The sequence below is a fragment of the Cervus canadensis genome, chromosome 6 (genome assembly GCF_019320065.1).
Source record: "Cervus canadensis isolate Bull #8, Minnesota chromosome 6, ASM1932006v1, whole genome shotgun sequence".
NCBI lineage: Eukaryota > Metazoa > Chordata > Mammalia > Artiodactyla > Cervidae > Cervus > Cervus canadensis.
The window spans coordinates 9,166,366-9,186,041 of NC_057391.1; the positions used below are offsets into that span (position 1 = coordinate 9,166,366).

Below are 19,676 nucleotides of genomic sequence, written 5' to 3' on the forward strand. Positions count from 1 at the left end.
CAATAGGAATGTGAGGTGTCACTCTGTCTAAATCCAGTTAGGCTTCTTAATTCTCATAAATGGTTTTTTAATAAAAAAATTTAATATCTATAATTCTTCTGGTTGCCAGAATATACGTATCGACCCATCTTTTTGCAAAGGCCTGATTGAAAATTGTCAAAGGATGTAGAGGCTGTTTTTTCCTCTAGAATTTCCAAGATGACAAAGAGGTCTTACATCCAAGTCCTATTTTTCAATGGCTCTTTAAGGATACTGAAGATATATCCAGGTTCACTGAAAAAGAACACATGAGGAAATTCCCTGGGGATCTAGCAGTTAAGACTCTGCACTCCCAATGCAGGGAGACCCAGGTTCAATCCCTATGCGGGGAACTAAGACCCCACATGCCACAACTAAGACCAGGCACAGCCAAATAAATAAATACATATTTAAGAGAAAGAAAGAAGGCACGGTGATTAGCAATGTCTGCTAGAGAAGAGAGATGGGAACAGGATACAGTCTCATGTCTGCACCCTTGCATCTCGACTTTAACCCTGGTTCCAGCAAGGCACTGCAGAGCTGTGATTGCATTGATCGGCCCTCGATCATCGCTTTAACCAAAATGGACTTGGGCGCTCTGGCTCTAGCTTCAGTAAAAGACAATGCTTCAAGAAACATCTACAAGACAACCACTACTTTGTTACAAAAATGATGTTTCTGAGGATGCTGTCCACCTTACTTTCTCCCAAAGGAGAAATTTCTCTCAGGTCTAAGAGCCAGAAAATGCTTTCCTCTTCCTGAACATCTGGTTTCCATTTAACTTATAAATAATATGACTCTTATAGACTGCTTTTTTTTCTCCTTTGGACATAAGAAGTCTCAAATCTCAGAGTTCAATGTGAAGTCCACCTACAGCCATGCAGCTGTTCTGTTTTTTTAATAATTCAGTGTCATGCAACTATTCCATCTTTTTCTACTCACCCTGATTTTTTTTTCTATTTATTTCTTTAAAATTTACATTCAGTGTGTGTTCCGTTTTGGATACAGCAGGTTGTAAATAAATGAAGAGACAAGTAGGAAGTTGGTAGCAAGCTAAACGGCTAGACAGATAAAACAGAATATTCTCACTAGACAGAAAGCAAAACATGAAAAGAACTTGATAGAAAGATATATAGCCCCTGGCAATATAAACAGATAAACAGGTTGTTACAGTATGGTTTGTAATAGGTTTAGAGAGAGCATATTTTAAAACAAACTATAGGCTTTACATTTATTTTTACAGGGCTATCACACCCCTAAAATATTTATTACTTCTTATCTCTTCTATTAACATTTGTTATTTACCCTCCCATTTTATTTATTTACTCTATCTTCCCCAATTTAGTGATTTCAAAAACAGATCTCACAGAATGGGGAAAGGATACCAATGGAAAAGAATCTTTTTATCTCCAGGAAAAACAAAACTAAACAAAACCTTTGAACACAGTTCATGAGGAGAAAAGAATATTCCGAACTTTTGTAAAGGAAATATTCTTGTATTGAGTCTTGCCTGAAATTTTTTTTTAAGAAATCAGTCTGTATCCCCTTTTAGTCATAAGGTTCTCTCACAGGACGGTGGTCTCTGACATGGAGACGGCAGACTCTTCAGAGGCCACCGTGTCGTGAAGAACCCTGGTGAAGGTGACTGCCGTCCAGCACGCCCTGAGCTCACGGCCACGTCTGGGGCCCCGCAGTGCTCCTGACTGACGCATTCTGTTTTCAAGTTTCTGCTCATTTCACTTGTTTTATGAGAGAGCTGCAGTTCGTCTGCGCTGTTACAGAAACACGTGCATTTCCATTACCAAAGTAGGTGTCAAATCCTCGGCGCGTTGGAAGACATTCTTTCCGGTACATTCCCAGGTGCCATTTTCCAACCATGTGGGTAGCATAGCCTGCTTCTTTTAGAAGCTGGGGCAGGAGTTTTTCATCCAAAGGAATGCAGCTGGGCTGACAGGGCCAGATTATTTGATGCTGTAAACCTGTGTGGATCTTAAAAGACATAAACATGAAATTATGGATTAATGATGTTGAAACATTCTAAACAAGCAGATAAAGGGGTTGCCTAATTTATTGGACATATCTGTGGACCTGAATGTTTAATTCTGTTTCTGTACTAGTTTAAGGCATTTCTAAAAGGCACTTTTATCACTTATTCAAATAAGGTAATAGACATAAATAAGATTTTGAAAGAAATGGATAAAGGCACTCTAACAAATGTTAGATAGTTTCTACAAATATTTATCCAGGAATTATATTAGAAACCGTTAACTTAAATCTTCACTTCCTACTTCAAAAGGGTAGCTATAATATGAAGTATGGATCTATCAAGGAAAAAATGTTCTAATTCTTATGCATGTGAGAAGCTGGTGTTTGATTCGAAGCTTCTATAATTTTTCAAGTCTTGAGTTTTTAAAAGGGTATATTGAAGGTGAGGATTTGCATTTCTCATTCCACCTTATAGAAACCATAATTTCAAAAGACAGTGACCAACTTTTCTTTAAAAGGGAAAATGGCCACCCGCCCCCCAGGTTAGGAGAGGTTCATACAAGTCTGCCGAGGGGGCAAGCGCCACACACCAACTCTAAGAAACGGTCATGTGTTGAGTCTTGGTGTAACATTAAAATAGAATGTCTACAATTACATGAAAAGGCCATTAAAATAATCCTCCCTTTGCCAACTATATGTCTATGTGAGGCTAGACGTTCTTCAACAACTTACCAGAACAATATACAGTTAATCTTTCAACAACTGGGGGGAAGGGGCACTACCCTCCGTGCAGTTGAAAATCTGAGTATAACTTTACAGTCGGTTGCGTCCAGGGATTTAACCAACCACAGGTCATGCAGCATCATAGCACATATTTAGTAAACAAAATCCACATATAAGCGGACCCTTACAGTTTTAACTCACGCTGTTCAAGGGTAACTGTACTGCACTGGTTGAACACAGAGGCAGATGTAATGTAATAAACTAGCTGGTTTCTATTCATAGAAAACATACAAAAATATAAAACAATGATCACTCTCCTTGCATAATTCCCTTGTTTTGGAAAACACAAAATAGCCTATTTTCCCTAAGCTATTTATGTTAATATGTAATAGAATTATTATTGTCATTTTTCAATGAATAAAAAATATTTAAAATTTTTATTTTAGTTTTTAATATGGTACCGTTTGAAAAGGATAACCACATAAACATAAGCTCTCTGGGGTCTTCAATTTTTAAGCAGGTACATGCTTTGTTTTAAATTCATGGCAATAAAGATATGAAGTAAACACAAAAACAAAACAAAAACCTTCAAACACAATTTTTAAAAAATGTATTACAAACTACTTACTATTAAATAGCTTTCTCATAAATTTTGACACTGTCTTGAATTTCATTTTTTGTGTGCCTGTCCAGATCCAATCCTTTTGGAAATGTATTTGCTATTGCTTGATTTCAAGATATCTTTCCATGCTCTCCTAAAAGGACCATGTGGAATATCATAAATGTTAAAACGAGTTTATTTTGAAGGTGATCTGTTTGCTAACTTGATAGTGTGATAATGGATTCACGGGCATATCTATATCAAAACTTATCAAACTGTATACTTGAATTATATGCAGTTTATTGCTTCCCTGGTGGCTCAGCTGGTAAAGAATCTGCCTCAGTGCAGAAAAGCCAGGTTCGATCCCTGGGTTGGGAAGACCCCCTGAAGAAGGGAATGGCTACCCACTCCAGTATTCTTGCCTGGAGAATTCCATGGACAGGGGAGCATGAAGGGCTACTTTTTTCCATGGAGTCACAAAGAGTTGGATATGACTGAGCGACTAACATCTAGTGCATGTCCATTATACCTCAATAAAGCTATTTAAAAATAAAAGCAAGTTTAAATTTTTCTATTCAGATTTTGTGCCCTCCCTAGGAATAACTGGACCTCTACACTATGCTCCAGATGCCCTTCATTTGCCCTCCAAATCCCCAATTTGCCTTCTGTCCTGTTTTCAGCCTGGGAAATTGATCTACTGGGACCAAATCAAAGACCTTCTGCACCTTCTGGTTCTGACTGGGTTCAGTCAATGGTGAGCCCAGACAGGGATTGGAGGGAGGGAAGAGATGCATGGCCCCGAGCCAGGTTATCTGTATCCTGTGGGCCATTCCAAAAGTGGCCTTCTCTACAGGATTCTCTGTTTCCAGGTTCTGGTCTCTCCTCTTCCTTTTCTTCCCTTCTGGTCTAGGAGTAGTAACAGCTCCAGTGAGTCATGCACTATCTCCTTCTGTTTCCCCAACACATTCACACCTTTTAAAATAGCCCCTGGGCTGGGACCTCCCTGGTGGTCCAGTGGTTAAGACTCCAAGTTCCCTATATATGGGATTTAGAAAGATGGTAATGATAACCCTATATGCAAAACAGAAAAAGAGACCCAGATGTACAGAACAGACTTTTGGACTCTGTGGGAGAAGGCGAGGGTGGGATGTTTCGAGAGAACAGCATCGAAACATGTATATTATCTAGGGTGAAACAGATCACCAGCCCAGATTGGATGCATGAGACAAGTGCTCGGGCCTGGTGCACTGGGAAGGCCCAGAGGGATCGGGTGGAGAGGGAGGTGGGAGGGGGGATCGGGATGGGGAATACATGTAAATCCATGGCTGATTCATGTCAATGTATGACAAAAACCACTACAATATTGTAAAGTAATTAGCCTCCAACTAATTATAAAAAAAAAAAAAGACTCCAAGTTCCCATTTCAGGGTGGGGGGGGCAGGTTCAATACCTGGTCAGGGAGCTGGATCCCACATGCTGCAACTAAAAAAATAAAATAAAATAAAAATAGTCCCTTTGTGAATAAACTCTCCTAAATTATCCTAATTGGAATATGCCATCTTTTTCCAACTGGGATCCTGAATCATAAGGATGTGACTATATCCAGGCTGAGAGAGGGAAACATTGCTCTCTAAACATACACAAGCACGCACACACACACATACACACACACACCTCTCTCAAATAATAGGATCCTGTCCACAGTTAACACTAGAAGTTTACTCAATAGAAAATTAATCCTGGCTTCAAAAACTTCATAATCTATACTAACCGGCAACAGCAGAGAATAAGGAAAGATAATATTTTACAGAGTTCAAAAGACCCAGTGGAGATAAACATTATGCGCCAATTTTTTTAAATGGAAAGTTCATCCATCACTTGATCTCCGGTCGCGGTAAAGCACTGCCAGGGGACGCTGAGTGACCTGCTTTTCCAAGGCCATGGGCACCACGCCAGGTGGTCAGCTGAAGCCGCCTCTATTATCTAAAATCCTATGGAGCAGGGAACATTCTTTTCAGTTCCTGAGAATTTATTCGACAGAGCATTTTTATGGCGTGACTCGGGGAGTGGAAGCCAAAGTCTGGATGACAGCCAAAAGCATATTTTTGGTTTGTTCACACACTGTTTGAAGTGAGGAAGCTGTGGTGTGTAGAGAGGCTGTAAACAGGCAAACACAGACCTGCACCTGAGTTTAGCGCCGAACTGTAGACCCACACCATGCTTCACGGGGCTGGATGGTAATAGGCGCCAAGAAGAATCAAGAGAAAAAATAAGCATCCCCTTGGCAACACAACAGCAACTAAAACAATGCCATTCTAACATCTGCCTTCAGTGTTTGGAGAGCAGGCACTGAGTGGAGAGGGGCCTACAGATAGTATAGGAGGGTCCAAAGAGGTTACTCTCTCCCTGTAGCAGTCTCTTCTTCATTAAACAAAGCCTCAAAAAACAGCTTCTCCTAAGATTGTACTTGAATGTCAAGGATTTCCTCCACAAAGGCAAAGAGTCTGCAGAGTTAGTCAAGGACTTGGCTTGTCTCTGGGTGCTTTCTATGAGAAAACTCCTGAGAAATCTTTGTTTACATATTTTGCTGCATATAAAAATGTATTTGACCCTGTAAGTTATTCTGTCCCATGTAGACCTTGAATATACTATCAGAGTGGTCTCTTGAGAATTAAAAAAAAAAAAAAAAGCACTCTCCTGGAAGGGGAGGAGAGAGGATGGCTCCCACATCAGAATCTCATAGGCAGTCTATTGATTAACAATCTATTTGGGAGCTCAGAGTGCTGGATTTCAGTTACTCTTATAATAAGCTCTCCCAAGGGCCCGGGAGACCCTGAGACATACACGGCATGCATGTGTGCGCCTAGCTGTGTCCAACTCTTTGCAACCCCAAGCACTGCAGCCGGCCAGGCTTTCCTGCCCATGGTATTTTTCCAGGCAAGAATACTAGAGTGGGTTGCCATTTCTTAATCTATTCTCCATATGACGGAAAGATTTTTGGTTTGTTTCATTGGATTAGCACTTTGACGATGCAGTTATGAATTTTCAAAGAGCCAAAAATCTCTTTGCAGGTGAACAAGGTGGAAGTCTAAAGTCAAAACTTGACATGAAAAGCACAATTTTCACGCATGCGTGTACTGGCAATGGCTGTACTGGCAATGGAAGCTATTTCTCTGAACTTCAGTAGTGTTGAAACAACATCCAGGGGAACAGAGCAGGATTCCGCCTGTCAGCCTGACCTAAGCACGATGAACTCACTGCAGCCCTGTATTTGGGCAACACCTCCTGCTGCAATACTTGAAAATTCTGAAAAAATGGGCAGCTCTGCTCTTCCACGTTATACACCAGGGAGCCTAAAGGAGAGCTTCATGACCAGAACACAATCACAGAACATGCTGGGGGCCAGCCAGGATTTCAGAAGTGCCAGCCTGGGCCTGGGCCAGAGCACTACAGGTTTTAACCACGGCTGAGTACCACTTGTGCCACCTTAGGGTTTATCCCTGAACAAATGGATAGTGGAGAATCTGCTCCCTCCCACTAAGCCTTCTAAAAAGCGGTCAGCTGCCCGCACTGCTGACGCCAAGAGCTACAGAACACACATTCTGTGTGCTGGGGGCCTGGCTTTGCCATCTGGCCTAGTCCTTCAGAACTCGGGCTGCAGAGCTGGCCGGTGTCACTGACAGTTTTAAGGGTCTATTTATTTTGGTGTTGATTAGCGAAGAGTGTAAATCTCTGACTAAACCACAAAGGGATGTTGCTTGCAAAAGGAATAAACAAGGCAAAAGCTGTTTCAGTGCCTTCCTGTTTAAATTATAAATCCAGTCGAGAGCCCAGAATGAAAAGGAAGGACAATATGGAGGAAAAAGAATTTTTAGAAAAGTGATATGAATAAGGAAACAGAGTTACCAGACAGTAACAGCTTATGCTCAGAGTGATTCTTGGAATAACAAACTTCAAATGTCAACCGACCTAAAAATCCCGTAAGTCAACGATTCATAGTCCACTCAACTCTGAACTTTTTATTCCCTCTTTTCCCATTATTTGGGAAGTAAAAAAGGTAAAAATTAGATTTTTTAAAAAAAATATCTTCAAAATTTGCAGACTAAGGGCTCCAGTTGCCCCTTCCCTCTTGGGAAAATGCCTCTGGGCTCAGGCTAGGCTTAGGAAGAACACTTGGCTTCAATAAAGACAGAAGACCCATCAGAGCAAGTCACCCCCCCTCCCCTCCCGGCACCGCCCCCTCCCCTTCCTTCAAGGAAGCCCTGATGTGTTCCTTGCAGAGGGCAGCCGTCTTGCTTGTCAGTGTGGAGTGGATGCATCCTTTACTCCTCCCCTCAAATGAGCACAGGAATAAAGACCAGCAACTGCTTTCTCTTCGGAGGCCCCAGTGGCCCCTGGACTACATGCTCCTCTTATGGCTCACTCCTTGGATACCTCGGCAGTAAGTCATGAGTGAGGGAGGGTCGCTTACTCGTGTCCGACTCTTTGCAACCCCATGGACTATGCAGTCCATGGAATTCTCCAGGCCAGAATACTGGAGTGGGTAGCCTTCCCTTCTCCAGGGGATCTTCCCAACCCAGGGATCGAACCCATGTCTCCCTCATTGCAGGCAGCTTCTTTACCAGCTGAGCCACCAGGAAAGTAAGTCATATGAACACTCCTAACTAGCGACAGGGCTTCCCAGGTGGCGCTAGTGGTAAAGAACCTGCCTGCCAATGCAGGAGACGTAAGAATGATGGGTTCGATCCCTGGGTGGGGAAGATGTCCTGGAGGAGGGCAGGGCAACCCACTCCAGTACTCTTGCCTGGAGAATCCCAAGGACAGAGGAGGCTTGTGGGCTCTAGTCCGCAGGAGCGCAAAGAGTCGGACACCACTGAAGCGACTGAGCACCCGGCAGGCCATGAGTGACTACTTTCCCAAACTCCGCCCCCTTTCTTCCAGCTCTTGACTCCTCTCTGCCCCACTTCTTAGAGGCCGGGAGAGGCGACGCCGGACAGGAGACGCTGAGAGGCCCGCCTTTGGAGGGCTGACAGAGGCTGAGGACCGAGGCAATGAAAAGGCGCAGGGAGGGGAGAGCCTGCCGTCCTCTTTCCACACCGCGGCGAGCAACGCCCTCTTCTGCCTGCAGCGGTGGGGTCTTCCCTGCTCGCATTCTTAACGCAAACTAGAAGCGAAAATCAAGTATCACCCACCATGCTCCCACACAGCCTCCTTCCTAGATTTCCTGTCCAAGGTTCTGCTACCGACGTGAGTGAAAAGGCGTGAAAGTGTCTTGTCCGCTTATCAACGTGATGAAGAGAAATGTGGCATGGGTCCCTTAAGAATGAAACCTTGGCATCATCTTTCATTGCTTTTATCCTCTGCCAAGGTTTATAGAGTCCTGGTGGAGTGGCCCCCTCAGTTCCCAAGGTAAGAATGTTCCCAGGTGAGGACCAAAGTTACTGTTTTCTTTTTTTCCTCCAGAAGGAAGCACTTCTATAAAGGCTTACCCGTTTTGTTACCCTTTCATCTTTTTTAATTTCTTAAAAAGGAAGCCAGGGCACTAGAAATGACCTGTCCACCCTAGGCAGTTAAGACAGTGAGCTCTTTCAGGAAACACACAGGTGTTAAAGCGCTTAGGAAAGTCATTCATCTATAGTTACTTCTCTGGGTCAGAGACAGGCAGGGCAACCCAGTGGGGAAGTTGACTTGAGAACAGGCAGCCACACTGAAAATGTGAACTGGTATTGCAGAGGTGTAATGAACATTTTGTAGCGAATGAAGTCAAGTTGTAAGAATAAGGAAATTCAGGATTTTCAAGTCTTTGGTTCTAACTAAAAGTGGTATATAAATTCTATTAGAAAAGTGGAAGGATTTTTATTTACTTATTCTCCCACTTTTATAAACGTCTTTATTACATGTGTTTTTTATTTTTTTGGTACCCCAGGTGAGACATGAACTCACAATCCCTGGCTTAGGATATGTGTGTTCTCTATTGAAATATATTTGACACATAACACTATAAATTTAAGATGTGTCACATATTAATTTGATACATTTATACATTAAGATATGATCACCATTGTACTGATAATTAGCACTTCTATCATGTTATACAATTGTCTTCTTTTACTGGTTGGAATCATTAACTTATAATCTCCTAGCAAGTTCCATGCTTATAATACAATATTATTGTCTGTATCCACTGTGCTATGCATTAGATCTCTAAATCTTATTTACTACCTGTTACAGGTTTGTACCCTCACACATTTGTCCTTAGAGAGATAATGTGGTACTGTCATAGGATAAACATAAGGATAAAAATATTCACAGATCATATATCTGAAGATGGTTGAGTATCTAATATATACCAGTGTTGGCAAGGATATGGGGAATTTGAATAGGATTTCCTATTCAAAATATAAACAAAATATAGATTTTTCAAAGATTTTTAAAACAGGGGATGAATGAGTCACAAGACTGTGGGAAGAAAACTAGCCAAAGTGGACAGAGACCTGAATTCCAGTCCCTGGAGTACCAGTAACTACTTAGCTCCTCTGCTGATCAACCTGCCCCTCCCCTCCATCTAAACTCTGTGCAATTTTCACCAATGTATGCAAGCTTTAAAAGTTTCAAATGTGAGGATTCTGAACAAATGAAACGTCTCAAAATAAAAGGTCGAATTCACATTCCTTTTTCAACAAGTTCCTAGCCTCAGAGCAAGCAGCTCCTGCGACTTGTAAAGCAGACACTGTTGAACAAGATTAATCTCTCTTTCTACCAGTAGGTGGAGATAGTGAGTAAGATATGTGCTTTTCTGAAGTTAGAAACTTGCTCTAGTGAACACAAGAGTCTTAAAATCAAAGAAATTTAGAGCTAAAAAGAGCCTGAGAGCTCACTCCAACTCTCATATATTATAGATGTGGAAAATCATGTCCTTTGAGGTCAGAGTCTGAAGGCTGACATGGCAAAGGCTGAAACCCACATCTCAAAATTCTACTAGTCCTCTTTAGTAAATACTCTTATAAGTTAAAAACCTAAAACTCAGCATTTCTTGGGAATACAAAGTTCAATCACTCAAAACTTGTTTATCAGTTTGTATTTTCTAATCTAAAGTTTGATGACTAAGGAAGGGGGAATCTCTACCTGTGCTAAGTTCACAGATAAGACCACTAAGCAGTTCTTTCAAGTATCTAATTTTGAAATAGTCATCAAATTTCCTCATTTTATTGTCTAAAATTATGCAAAACACCGGACTCATTTTGAAATAAAACCTGTCTCACCATTTTCACTTTACATTTAACATAGGGAATTCCTAACTTGAAAAGTAGTGGGTTAATTTTTCTCATCAAGATGTTTAGGAATGACCTAAATGTTAAAAAATAAAAGAGATTATTTAGTAAATCTGAAGCAGCTCTTGCAATGATATTTTTAAATAAGTCTGAGTAGGCAAGAGAGTGTAATGGTTATAGACCTATACTGCCTGGGTCAAATCCTGATTCACAGATCCACAGCTTACCAGCCCCATGACCTTGAGCAAGTTTCTTAACCACCTCACTGTTTTCCTTGTTATCAAATAGGGATGATAATAGTAGGACCTATTTCATTGGGTTGCTGTAAGACTTAAATGAATTAACACATGTGGAATGCTTAGAATGGTACCAGAATATAGCATCTGAGGCCAGTGAGGCTACTTGGCTTGCCCAAAAATATTGACTCTTTTAAAAGAAGATGCTTACCAATCTATAGGTTCAATGCAATCTATATCAAGCTACCAACACCATTTTTCACAGAAGTAGAACAAATAATTTCACAATTTGTATGGAAATACAAAAAACTTCGAATGGCCAAAGCAATCTTGAGAAGGAAGAATGGAACTGGAGGAATCAACCTGCCTGACTTCAGACTATACTACAAAGTTACAGTCATCAAGACAGTATGGTACTGGCACAAAGACAGAAATATAGATCAATGGAACAAAATAGAAAGCCCAGAGATAAATCCATGTACCTATGGACACCTTATCTTTGACAAAGGAGGCAAGAATACAATGGAGAAAGACAATCTCTTTTAACAAGTGGTGCTGGGAAAACTGGTCAACCACCTGTAAAAGAATGAAACTAGAACACTTTCTAACACCATACACAAAAATAAACTCAAAATGGAGTAAAGATCTAAATTTAAGACCAGAAGCTATAAAACTCCTAGAGGAAAACATAGGCAAAACACTCTCTGACATAAATCACAGCAAGATCCTCTATGACCCACGTCCCAGAGTAATGGAAATAAAAGCAAAAATAAACAAATGGGACCTAATTAAACTTAAAACCTTTTGCACGATGAAGGAAACTATAAGCAAGTGAAAAGACAACCTTCAGAGTGGGAGAAAATAATAGCAAATGAAGCAACTGACAAAGAATTAATCTCAAAAATATACAATCAGCTCATGCAGCTCAATACCAGTAAAATAAACGACCCAATCAAAAAATGGGCCAAAGAACTAAACAGACATTTCTCCAAAGAAGACATACAGATGGCTAACAAACACATGAAAAGAAGCTCAATATCACTTATCATCAGAGAAATGCAAATCAAAACCACAATAGGTACCATTACACGCCAGTCAGGATGGCTGCTATCCAAAAGTCTACCAGCAATAAATGCTGGAGAGGGTGTGGAGAAAAGGGAACCCTCTTACACTGTTGGTGGGAATACAAACTAGTACAGCCGCTATGGAGAACAGTGTGGAGATTCCTTAAAAAAACTGAAAACAGATCTGCCATATGACCCAGAAATCCCACTCCTGGGCATACACACTGAGGAAACCAGAGTTGAAAGAGACACATGTACCCCAATGTCATCACCGCACTGTTTACAATAGCCAGGACATGGAAGCAACCTAGATGTCCATCGGCAGACGAATGGATAAGAAAGCTGTGGTACACATACACAATGGAATATTACTTAGCTATTAAAAAGAATTCATTTCAATCAGTTCTAATGAGGTGGATAAAACAGGAGCCTATTATACAGAGTGAAGTAAGAAAGAAAAACACTAATACAATATATTAACGCATATATATGGAATTTAGAAAGATGGTAACAATGACCCTATAGGTGAGACAGCAAAAGATACATAGATATAAAGAACAAACTTTTGGACTCTGTGGGAGAAGGCAAGGGTGGGATGATTTGAGAGACTAGCACTGAAACATGTATATGACCATATATGAAATAGATCACCAGTTAAAGTTCAATGCATGAAACAAGGCACTCAAAGCCAGTACACTGGGACAACCCAAAGGAATGGGATCAGGAGGAAGACAGGAGGGGGTTTCGGGATGGGGAACACATGTACACCTGTGGCTGATGCATGTCAGTTCAGGTCAGTCACACAGTCGTGTCTGACTCCTTGCGAACCCATGAACCGCAGCACGCCAGGCCTCCCTGTCCATCACCAACTGCCAGAGTTCACCCAAACTCATGTCCACTGAGTCAGTGATGCTATCCAACCATCTCATCCTCTGCTGTCCCCTTCTCCTCCTGCCCTCAATCTTTTCCAGCATCAGGGTCTTTTCCAATGAGTCAGCTATTCGCCTCAGCTGGCCAAAGTATTGGAGTTTCAGCTTCAGCATCAGCCTGTCCAATGAACACCCAGGACTGATCTCCTTTAGGATGGACTGGTCAGATCTCCTTGCAGTCCAAGGGACTTGCAAAAGTCTTCTCCAACACCACAGTTCAAAAGCATCAATTCTTCAGCTCTTAGCTTTGTTTATAGTCCAACTCTCACATCCATACATGACTACTGGAAAAACCATAGCCTTGACTAGACAGACCTTTGTTGACAGAGTAATGTCTCTGCTTTTTAATATGCTATCTAGGTTGGTCATAACTTTCCTTCCAAGGAGTAAGCGTCTTTTAATTTCATGGCTGCAGTCAACATCTGCAGTGATTTTGGAGCCCCAAAAAATAAAGTCTGACACTGTTTCCACTGTTTTCCCATCTATTTGCCATGAAGTGATGGGATCAGATGCCATGATCTTAGTTTTCTGAATGTTAAGCTTTAAGCCAACTTTTTCACTCTCCTCTTTCACTTTCATCAAGAGGCTCTTTAGTTCTTCCTCCTCACTTTCTGCCATAAGGGTGGTGTCGTCTGCGTATCTGAGGTTATTGATATTTCTCCCAGCAATCTTGATTCCAGCTTGTGCTTCTTCCAGCCCAGCATTTCTCATGATGTACTCTGCATATAAGCTAAATAAGCAGGGTGACAATATACAGCCTTGGCGTACTCCTTTTCCTATTTGGAACCAGTCTGTTGTTCCATGTCCAGTTCTAACTGTTGCTTCCTGACCTGCATACAGATTTCTCAAGAGGCAGGTCAGATGGTCTGGTATTCCCATCTCCTTCAGAATTTTCCAGTTTATTGTGATCCACACAAATGCTTTGGCATAGCCAATAAAGCAGAAATAGATGTTTTTCTGGAACTCTCTTGCTTTTTCGATGATCCAGCGAATGTTGGCAACTTGATCTCTGGTTCCTCTGCTTTTTCTAAAACCAGCTTGAACATCTAGAAGCTCACGGTTCACGTATTGCTGAAGCCTGGCTTGAAGAATTTTGAGCATTACATCACTAGCATGTGAGATGAGTGCAATTGTGCAGTAGTTTGAGCATTCTTTGGCATTGCCTTTCTTTGGGATTGGAATGAAAAACTGACCTTTTCCAGTTCTGTGGCCACTGCTGAGTTTTCCAAATTTGCTGACATTGACTGCAGCACTTTCACAGCATCATCTTTCAGGATTTGAAATAGCTCAACTGAAATTCCATCACCTCCACTAGCCATGTTTGTAGTGATGCTTCCTAAGGCCCACTTGACTTCACATTCCAGGATGTCTGGCTCCAGGTGAGTGATCACACCATTGTGTTTTTCTGGGTCATGAAGATCTTTTTTGTACAGTTCTTCTGTGTATTCTTGCCGCCTGTTCTTAATATCTTCTGCTTCTGTTAGGTCCCTACCATTTCTGTCCTTTATTGAGCCCATCTTCGCATGAAATGTTCCTTTGGTATCCCTAATTTTCTTGAAGAGATCTCTAGTCTTTCCCATTCTGTTGTTTTCCTCTATTTCTTTGCACTGATCGCTGAGGAAGGCTTTCTTATCTCTCCTTGCTGTTCTTTGGAACTCTGCATTCAGATGCTTATATCTTTCCTTTTCTCCTTTGTTTTTTGCTTTTCTTCTTTTCACAGCTATTTGTAAGGCCTCCTCAGACAGCCATTTTGCCTTTTTACATTACTTTTTCTTGGGGATGGTCTTGATTCCTGTCTCCTGTACAATGTCACGAACCTCCATCCATAGTTCATCAGGCACTCTGTCTACTGGATCTAGTCCCTTAAATCTATTTCTCACTTCCACTGTATAGTCATAAGGGATTTGATTTAGATCATACCTGAATGGTTTAGTGGTTTTCCCCACTTTCTTCAATTTAAGTCTGAATTTGGCGATAATGAGTTCATGATCTGAGCCACAGTCAGCTCCCGGTCTTGTTTTTGCTGACTGTATAAAGCTTCTCCATCTTTGGCTAAAACCACCACAATATTGTAAAGTAAATAAGCCTCCAATTAAAATAAATAATTTTAAAAAAATAAGATGCTTACTAACCCAAGATAATTTCTAATTGAGTCTCTTGAAGTCAGAATAAAACAGGGAAGAAAAGTCAAGCCAAATATTTGGGGAGGCTAGTTGCTGCAGTGAGTGATCTCTAAAACTCTTTTGGAGTTAGCAGCCTTTACCCTTCCTTCACTTCTTAACCTCAGGGTAGTCTAAACCCTGAAATTTGTTCCCCTCCCCCACCAAAGATAAAATGAATGCTCAGGGGCAAAAGCAGTCAGTTATATGAACAAATTTTTCAAGTGTGGTATTTGCTTTCCTGTTCAAGACTGTTGGAAGGGAGGAAGTTGGAGAAATGAATGGCCCTCCCATTCTTCTGCAATTTGAGTTCAGTTTTCTTACTTCAGATCAAATGTAGAACCCTTTGGGCAGACTTCGTCTTCCCTTCGTTCCCCTCTTCACTCAGATGCACTTTTACTCCTACAAAGGGTCCAGGGTGAGATCTGCATTAGAGCCGAGATTCCTGAGTCCACGGTGGTAGCAGCCAGTCAGAGCTGTGGAAAGTACTCAGGGCTGATGGTGAAGGGAACCATCCTTTACCTCCACTGCAAACCTTGAGTTGCATTTCAGACTTATCTTTTCTGTTTCTAAAAGTCTCAGATCACTATGCAAATCATTACTGCAAGTGAACCCTTCCCTTCCCTTGATCTCAGGACATGAGGCTAGGGTTGATCTGAAAGGCTACATGAACACAGATTTGGAAGGGCAAGGTTCAAGCGCATCCCTGTGACTCACAGTAAGGGGCTGTTGAATAAATAGTGCACACATACGGAGGTATGCTTGTGTTCTCAAGCAGGACCTGTTTATCGTATTTATCATAATCACAAAACGTCAATCTTATTCAGGTTAAGAAAAAAATCCAATTTTAGAGGCCTGAGATGACTAGTGGATACAAGAAAGGCACAGAACCCCTTTTCACCACTTTCTAGCTATGTGATTCTGCCAACTAAGAATTGGCGCTTGCCATCTGCCTCTACAAGGGTTGGGTCACAAGCCACTACAGCTGCTGACCTTCAACACCCCCTGAAGGGAGTTCAGGGTTGAGACTAGGAATGAGGCACTGCTCTGGGAAAAATTTTCTCTGCTCTGGGAAAAACTGGCAGACCAGGCCTTCAGAGAGTTAGATATTTTCAGGAGAAGATTTTATCAGCTCAAGTCATACATCTCCTCATATCCAGAAAAGCACTAAAGTCATTAATTCATGACTAGCAGCAAGCCTCTGCAAAAACGTGTGCTTGACTGCACACACACCACCTCAGCCTTCACTAAAAACATATGTAACCTGACCTTCCCCTACCTCTATGGAGCAGTGTCTCAGAGGTATTCGAAATGCTGTCTGGGGCTTCCCTGGTGGCTCAGATGGTAAAGAATCTGCCTGCAGTGCAGGAGACCCGGTTTGATCCCTGGATGCGGAAAGTCATCAGCCCAAGAAATATCAATCTGGTTTTCATTCCAGGACTGCTGAGAACTTGGAAAAATTAAACCTTTGGTAGGGCAGTCCTAACGTAGGACCGCTGGGTTCGCAGGGAAACAAAACCGGCCCCACGGCGCACTCTTCCTTCCTGTTAACGCGCCCCCCGCCCGCCTCGCCGCCCCCCACCCCCCACCCCGGCTTTCCTGGTTCCCCATCTCCCCCTGCTCCATTCCTGGGGGCCCCTCCCTTCTTTCTCCGTCCTCCCACTTTAAGGCCGCTAGGCGGAGTCCACTCGGGTCTCCTGCCTACTGACTCGCAATGCCCCGCAGCTGGCATTGCCCAGAAGCCCCTTTCCGGGACCTTCCGAAAACCGAAGGCAGAAAACCCCCGGGTGAGGTGGGGCGCGGAAGGACGCGGGTGGGGGTAGAGGCGGCGCCCTGGGGCCGGGCATGCGCAGACACCGCCGCGGGCTGCGGGCCTGGGAGGAGCCGCTGGTGAGAGAAGCCGCCCCTTCGAGAGTCAGGCCGGGGAGGCAGCCGGCTGTTCGGGCTCGCTCGGGGTCCAGGGCCCACCTCTAAGCGGCTCGCGGGCCGGGCGGGCCCTGGGGGCGCTGCGTACCTGGTAGCGGCCGGTGAGCAGCTGGCTCCGCGAGGGCGTGCACAGCGGCTGCGTGTAGTAGTTGTCCAGCAGCACCCCGCCAGCCGCCAGCGCGTCCAGGCGCGGCGTGCGGATGGCCGAGCCGTGGAAGCCCACGTCGTTCCAGCCCAGGTCGTCCGCCAGCACGAAGACGAGGTGGGGCGGCCGGCCGGCTCCGGCGCCCGAGCCCGGCGGCAGCGGCAGCAGCAGCAGCAGCCCCAGCGGGAGGATGGCGGGGAGGAGCGGCCCGGGGCCTCGCGGCGGGCTCGCGGCGCCACGCGCGCCCATCCTGCGCCGCCCGCCGTGCCCGCGTTTGTGGCGGCGCCGCCGGCCCCAGGCACCGCTTATAGAAGCAGGAACTGGGCGGCCCGGGCCCGCCCCGCCCCGGCTCGGGACTTCACCCCCAGCTGGCCGCGGGCAGGCGAGACCCGCGCCCGCCGCCTCCGACGCGGGCCGGTGGGGAGGAGTCAGCCTGGAAGAAGCCGGGCCGCGTCTGCTGCCGTGCTCCGTGGCAGCTCGGTGGGTGCTGGAAAGCAGCCACGACTTCTTATCTTTCCACGGAAGAACTGTGCCTCGTGGCACCCCTGAAAGAGAGCAGATCTGTTCTTTTTACTAATTCTTCACAGCTTACAAAGCATGTTTCACATCCCTCATTTCTTTACATCTTGAAACAACCCTGGCTGCCAGGAATCACAATTACTGCCTACCCCTCCTCCCCCAATAAATAAGCAATAAACAAGCTTGTAGTTGGCTGAGCCTGACTCAAACTCAGTTCTGACTCCATATCTTGAGCTATGATGTTTTAAAAGTCGTAACTCATTTCTAGCAGAATTATTTCTGACCAAAGAACCCGTCGTCGTGCAGGTGGGAGAACGATGGAGACAAGAGGTCTGGATGTTTCCGATTCATTTAAGAATAGCGCATGCCTGTGAAGCCACTTCCTCCCCACCAGCAAAAAAAAAAAAAAAAAGGTCAAATACACACCCCGACTGCACGGGGCCCTTTTTCAGATGCAGTTGTACTGCCGTTGCGCCCATTAACCTATGTGGTTCATGCTCCCTTTAAGAGCTGTGCTTTGAACTTTAACCTCTCAGTCGTGTCCGGCTCTGTGCGACCCCACAGACTGCAGCCCGCCAGCCTCCTCTGTCCATGGGATTCTCCAGACAAGAATACTGGAGTGGGTTGCTATGCCCTGATCCAGCGGGTCTTCCCAACCCAGGGATGGAATCCAGGTCTCCCGCCTTGCAGGCAGATTCTTTGTCTGAGCCACCAGCTGGCTCCCCCACAATCAAGTAGTGAACCAAGAAATAAAATATCTCATTTGCCTTAAATAATCTGTGGACAGAAGGGAAAATTCCCTTAGCCACATGCTCATTGAATGGGGAAGTTAGCCTTATGACCAGTGTATTCCCATTGCCATCAAGATTCAGCCTACTCTGTGTCTGGAGACAGACAAGAACTGTTAACAGTTGTAGAGGAAGACATTTTGCACAGTATCCTTGCAGGTTATCTGCATCTGATTCCATGGGAATCATTTTACAACTTTATAGGTTGTAGGTAACCTATAGGTTGTAGATAACCAGTCAGCTATAGGCGATGAAAACTAATTGTGTGTGTTAGTTATTCAGTCCTGTCCGTTTCTTTGTGACCCCATAGCCTGCCAGGCTCCTCTGTCCATGGAATTCTTCAGGCAAGAATACTGAGAGTGGGTTGCCGTTTCCATCTCCAGAGGATCTTCCAGACCCAGGGATTGAACCAGAGTCTCCTGCATTGCAGGGAGATTCTTTACCATCCCAGCCACCAGGTTTATACACACGCAAATGAATTCTATCCAGTGAAGTGGCACCCTCACCACCACCACTGTAGAAAAAGTTTTGCCTCCATTTGCTGCTGCTAAGTCACTTCAGTCGTGTCCGACGCTGTGCGACCCCATAGACGTCAGCCCACCAGGCTCCCCCGTCTCTGGGATTCTTCAGGCAAGAACACTGGAGTGGGTTGCCCTTTCCTTCTCCAATGAGTGAAAGTGAAAAGTGAAAGTGAAGTCGCTTAGTGTGTCTGACTCTTAGCGACCCCATGGACTGCAGCCTACCTGGCTCCTCCATCTACGGGATTTTCCAGGCAAGAGTACTGGAGTGGGTTGCCTCCATTTACACATGTCATATTCCTGATCTGTTCCTTGGATTGTCCTTTGAACTGCTATTAACACTTCACCAGTTTTCTCATTAATGAGTTAAATAAGATCTTTAACATATATTCATTTTTATATATGCATAAGGGTCATGATTTTATCTTTTTAAAAAAATAATTATACTTTAGCACATTTTAGACTATTTCCCTCTTCAGTTCAGTTCAGTTGCTCAGTTGTGTCTGACTCTTTGCGACCCTATGAATCGCAGCACACCAGGCCTCCCTGAACAACTCCTGAAGTTTACTCAAACTCATGTCCATCGAGTCGGTGATGCCATCCAGCCATCTCATCCTCTGTCGTCCCCTTCTCCTCCTGCCCCCAATCCCTCCCAGCATCAGGGTCTTTTCCAATGAGTCAACTCTTCGCATGAGGTGGCCAAAGTACTGGAGTTTCAGCTTCAGCATCAGTCCTTCCAATGAATACCCAGGACTGATCTCCTTTAGGATGGACTGGTTGGATCTCCTTGCAG

General features: G+C 43.9%; 1 protein-coding gene across 1 annotated transcript in view; it reads right to left on the bottom strand.

Moving 5' to 3' along the window:
* The window catches only part of ARSB (arylsulfatase B), a 160,106-nt gene extending 142,280 nt beyond the window's left edge, over positions 1 to 17,826 (bottom strand). Inside the window, exons 1-2 of the mRNA XM_043470740.1 lie at positions 17,002 to 17,826; positions 1,821 to 2,007 (exon numbers count right to left, since the gene is read on the bottom strand). Coding sequence (XP_043326675.1) covers positions 1,821 to 2,007; positions 17,002 to 17,307 — 493 coding nt within the window. The 5' untranslated portion in view covers positions 17,308 to 17,826. The remainder of the gene's footprint in view (positions 1 to 1,820; positions 2,008 to 17,001) is intronic.
* Between the last annotated feature and the right edge of the window lie 1,850 nt (positions 17,827 to 19,676).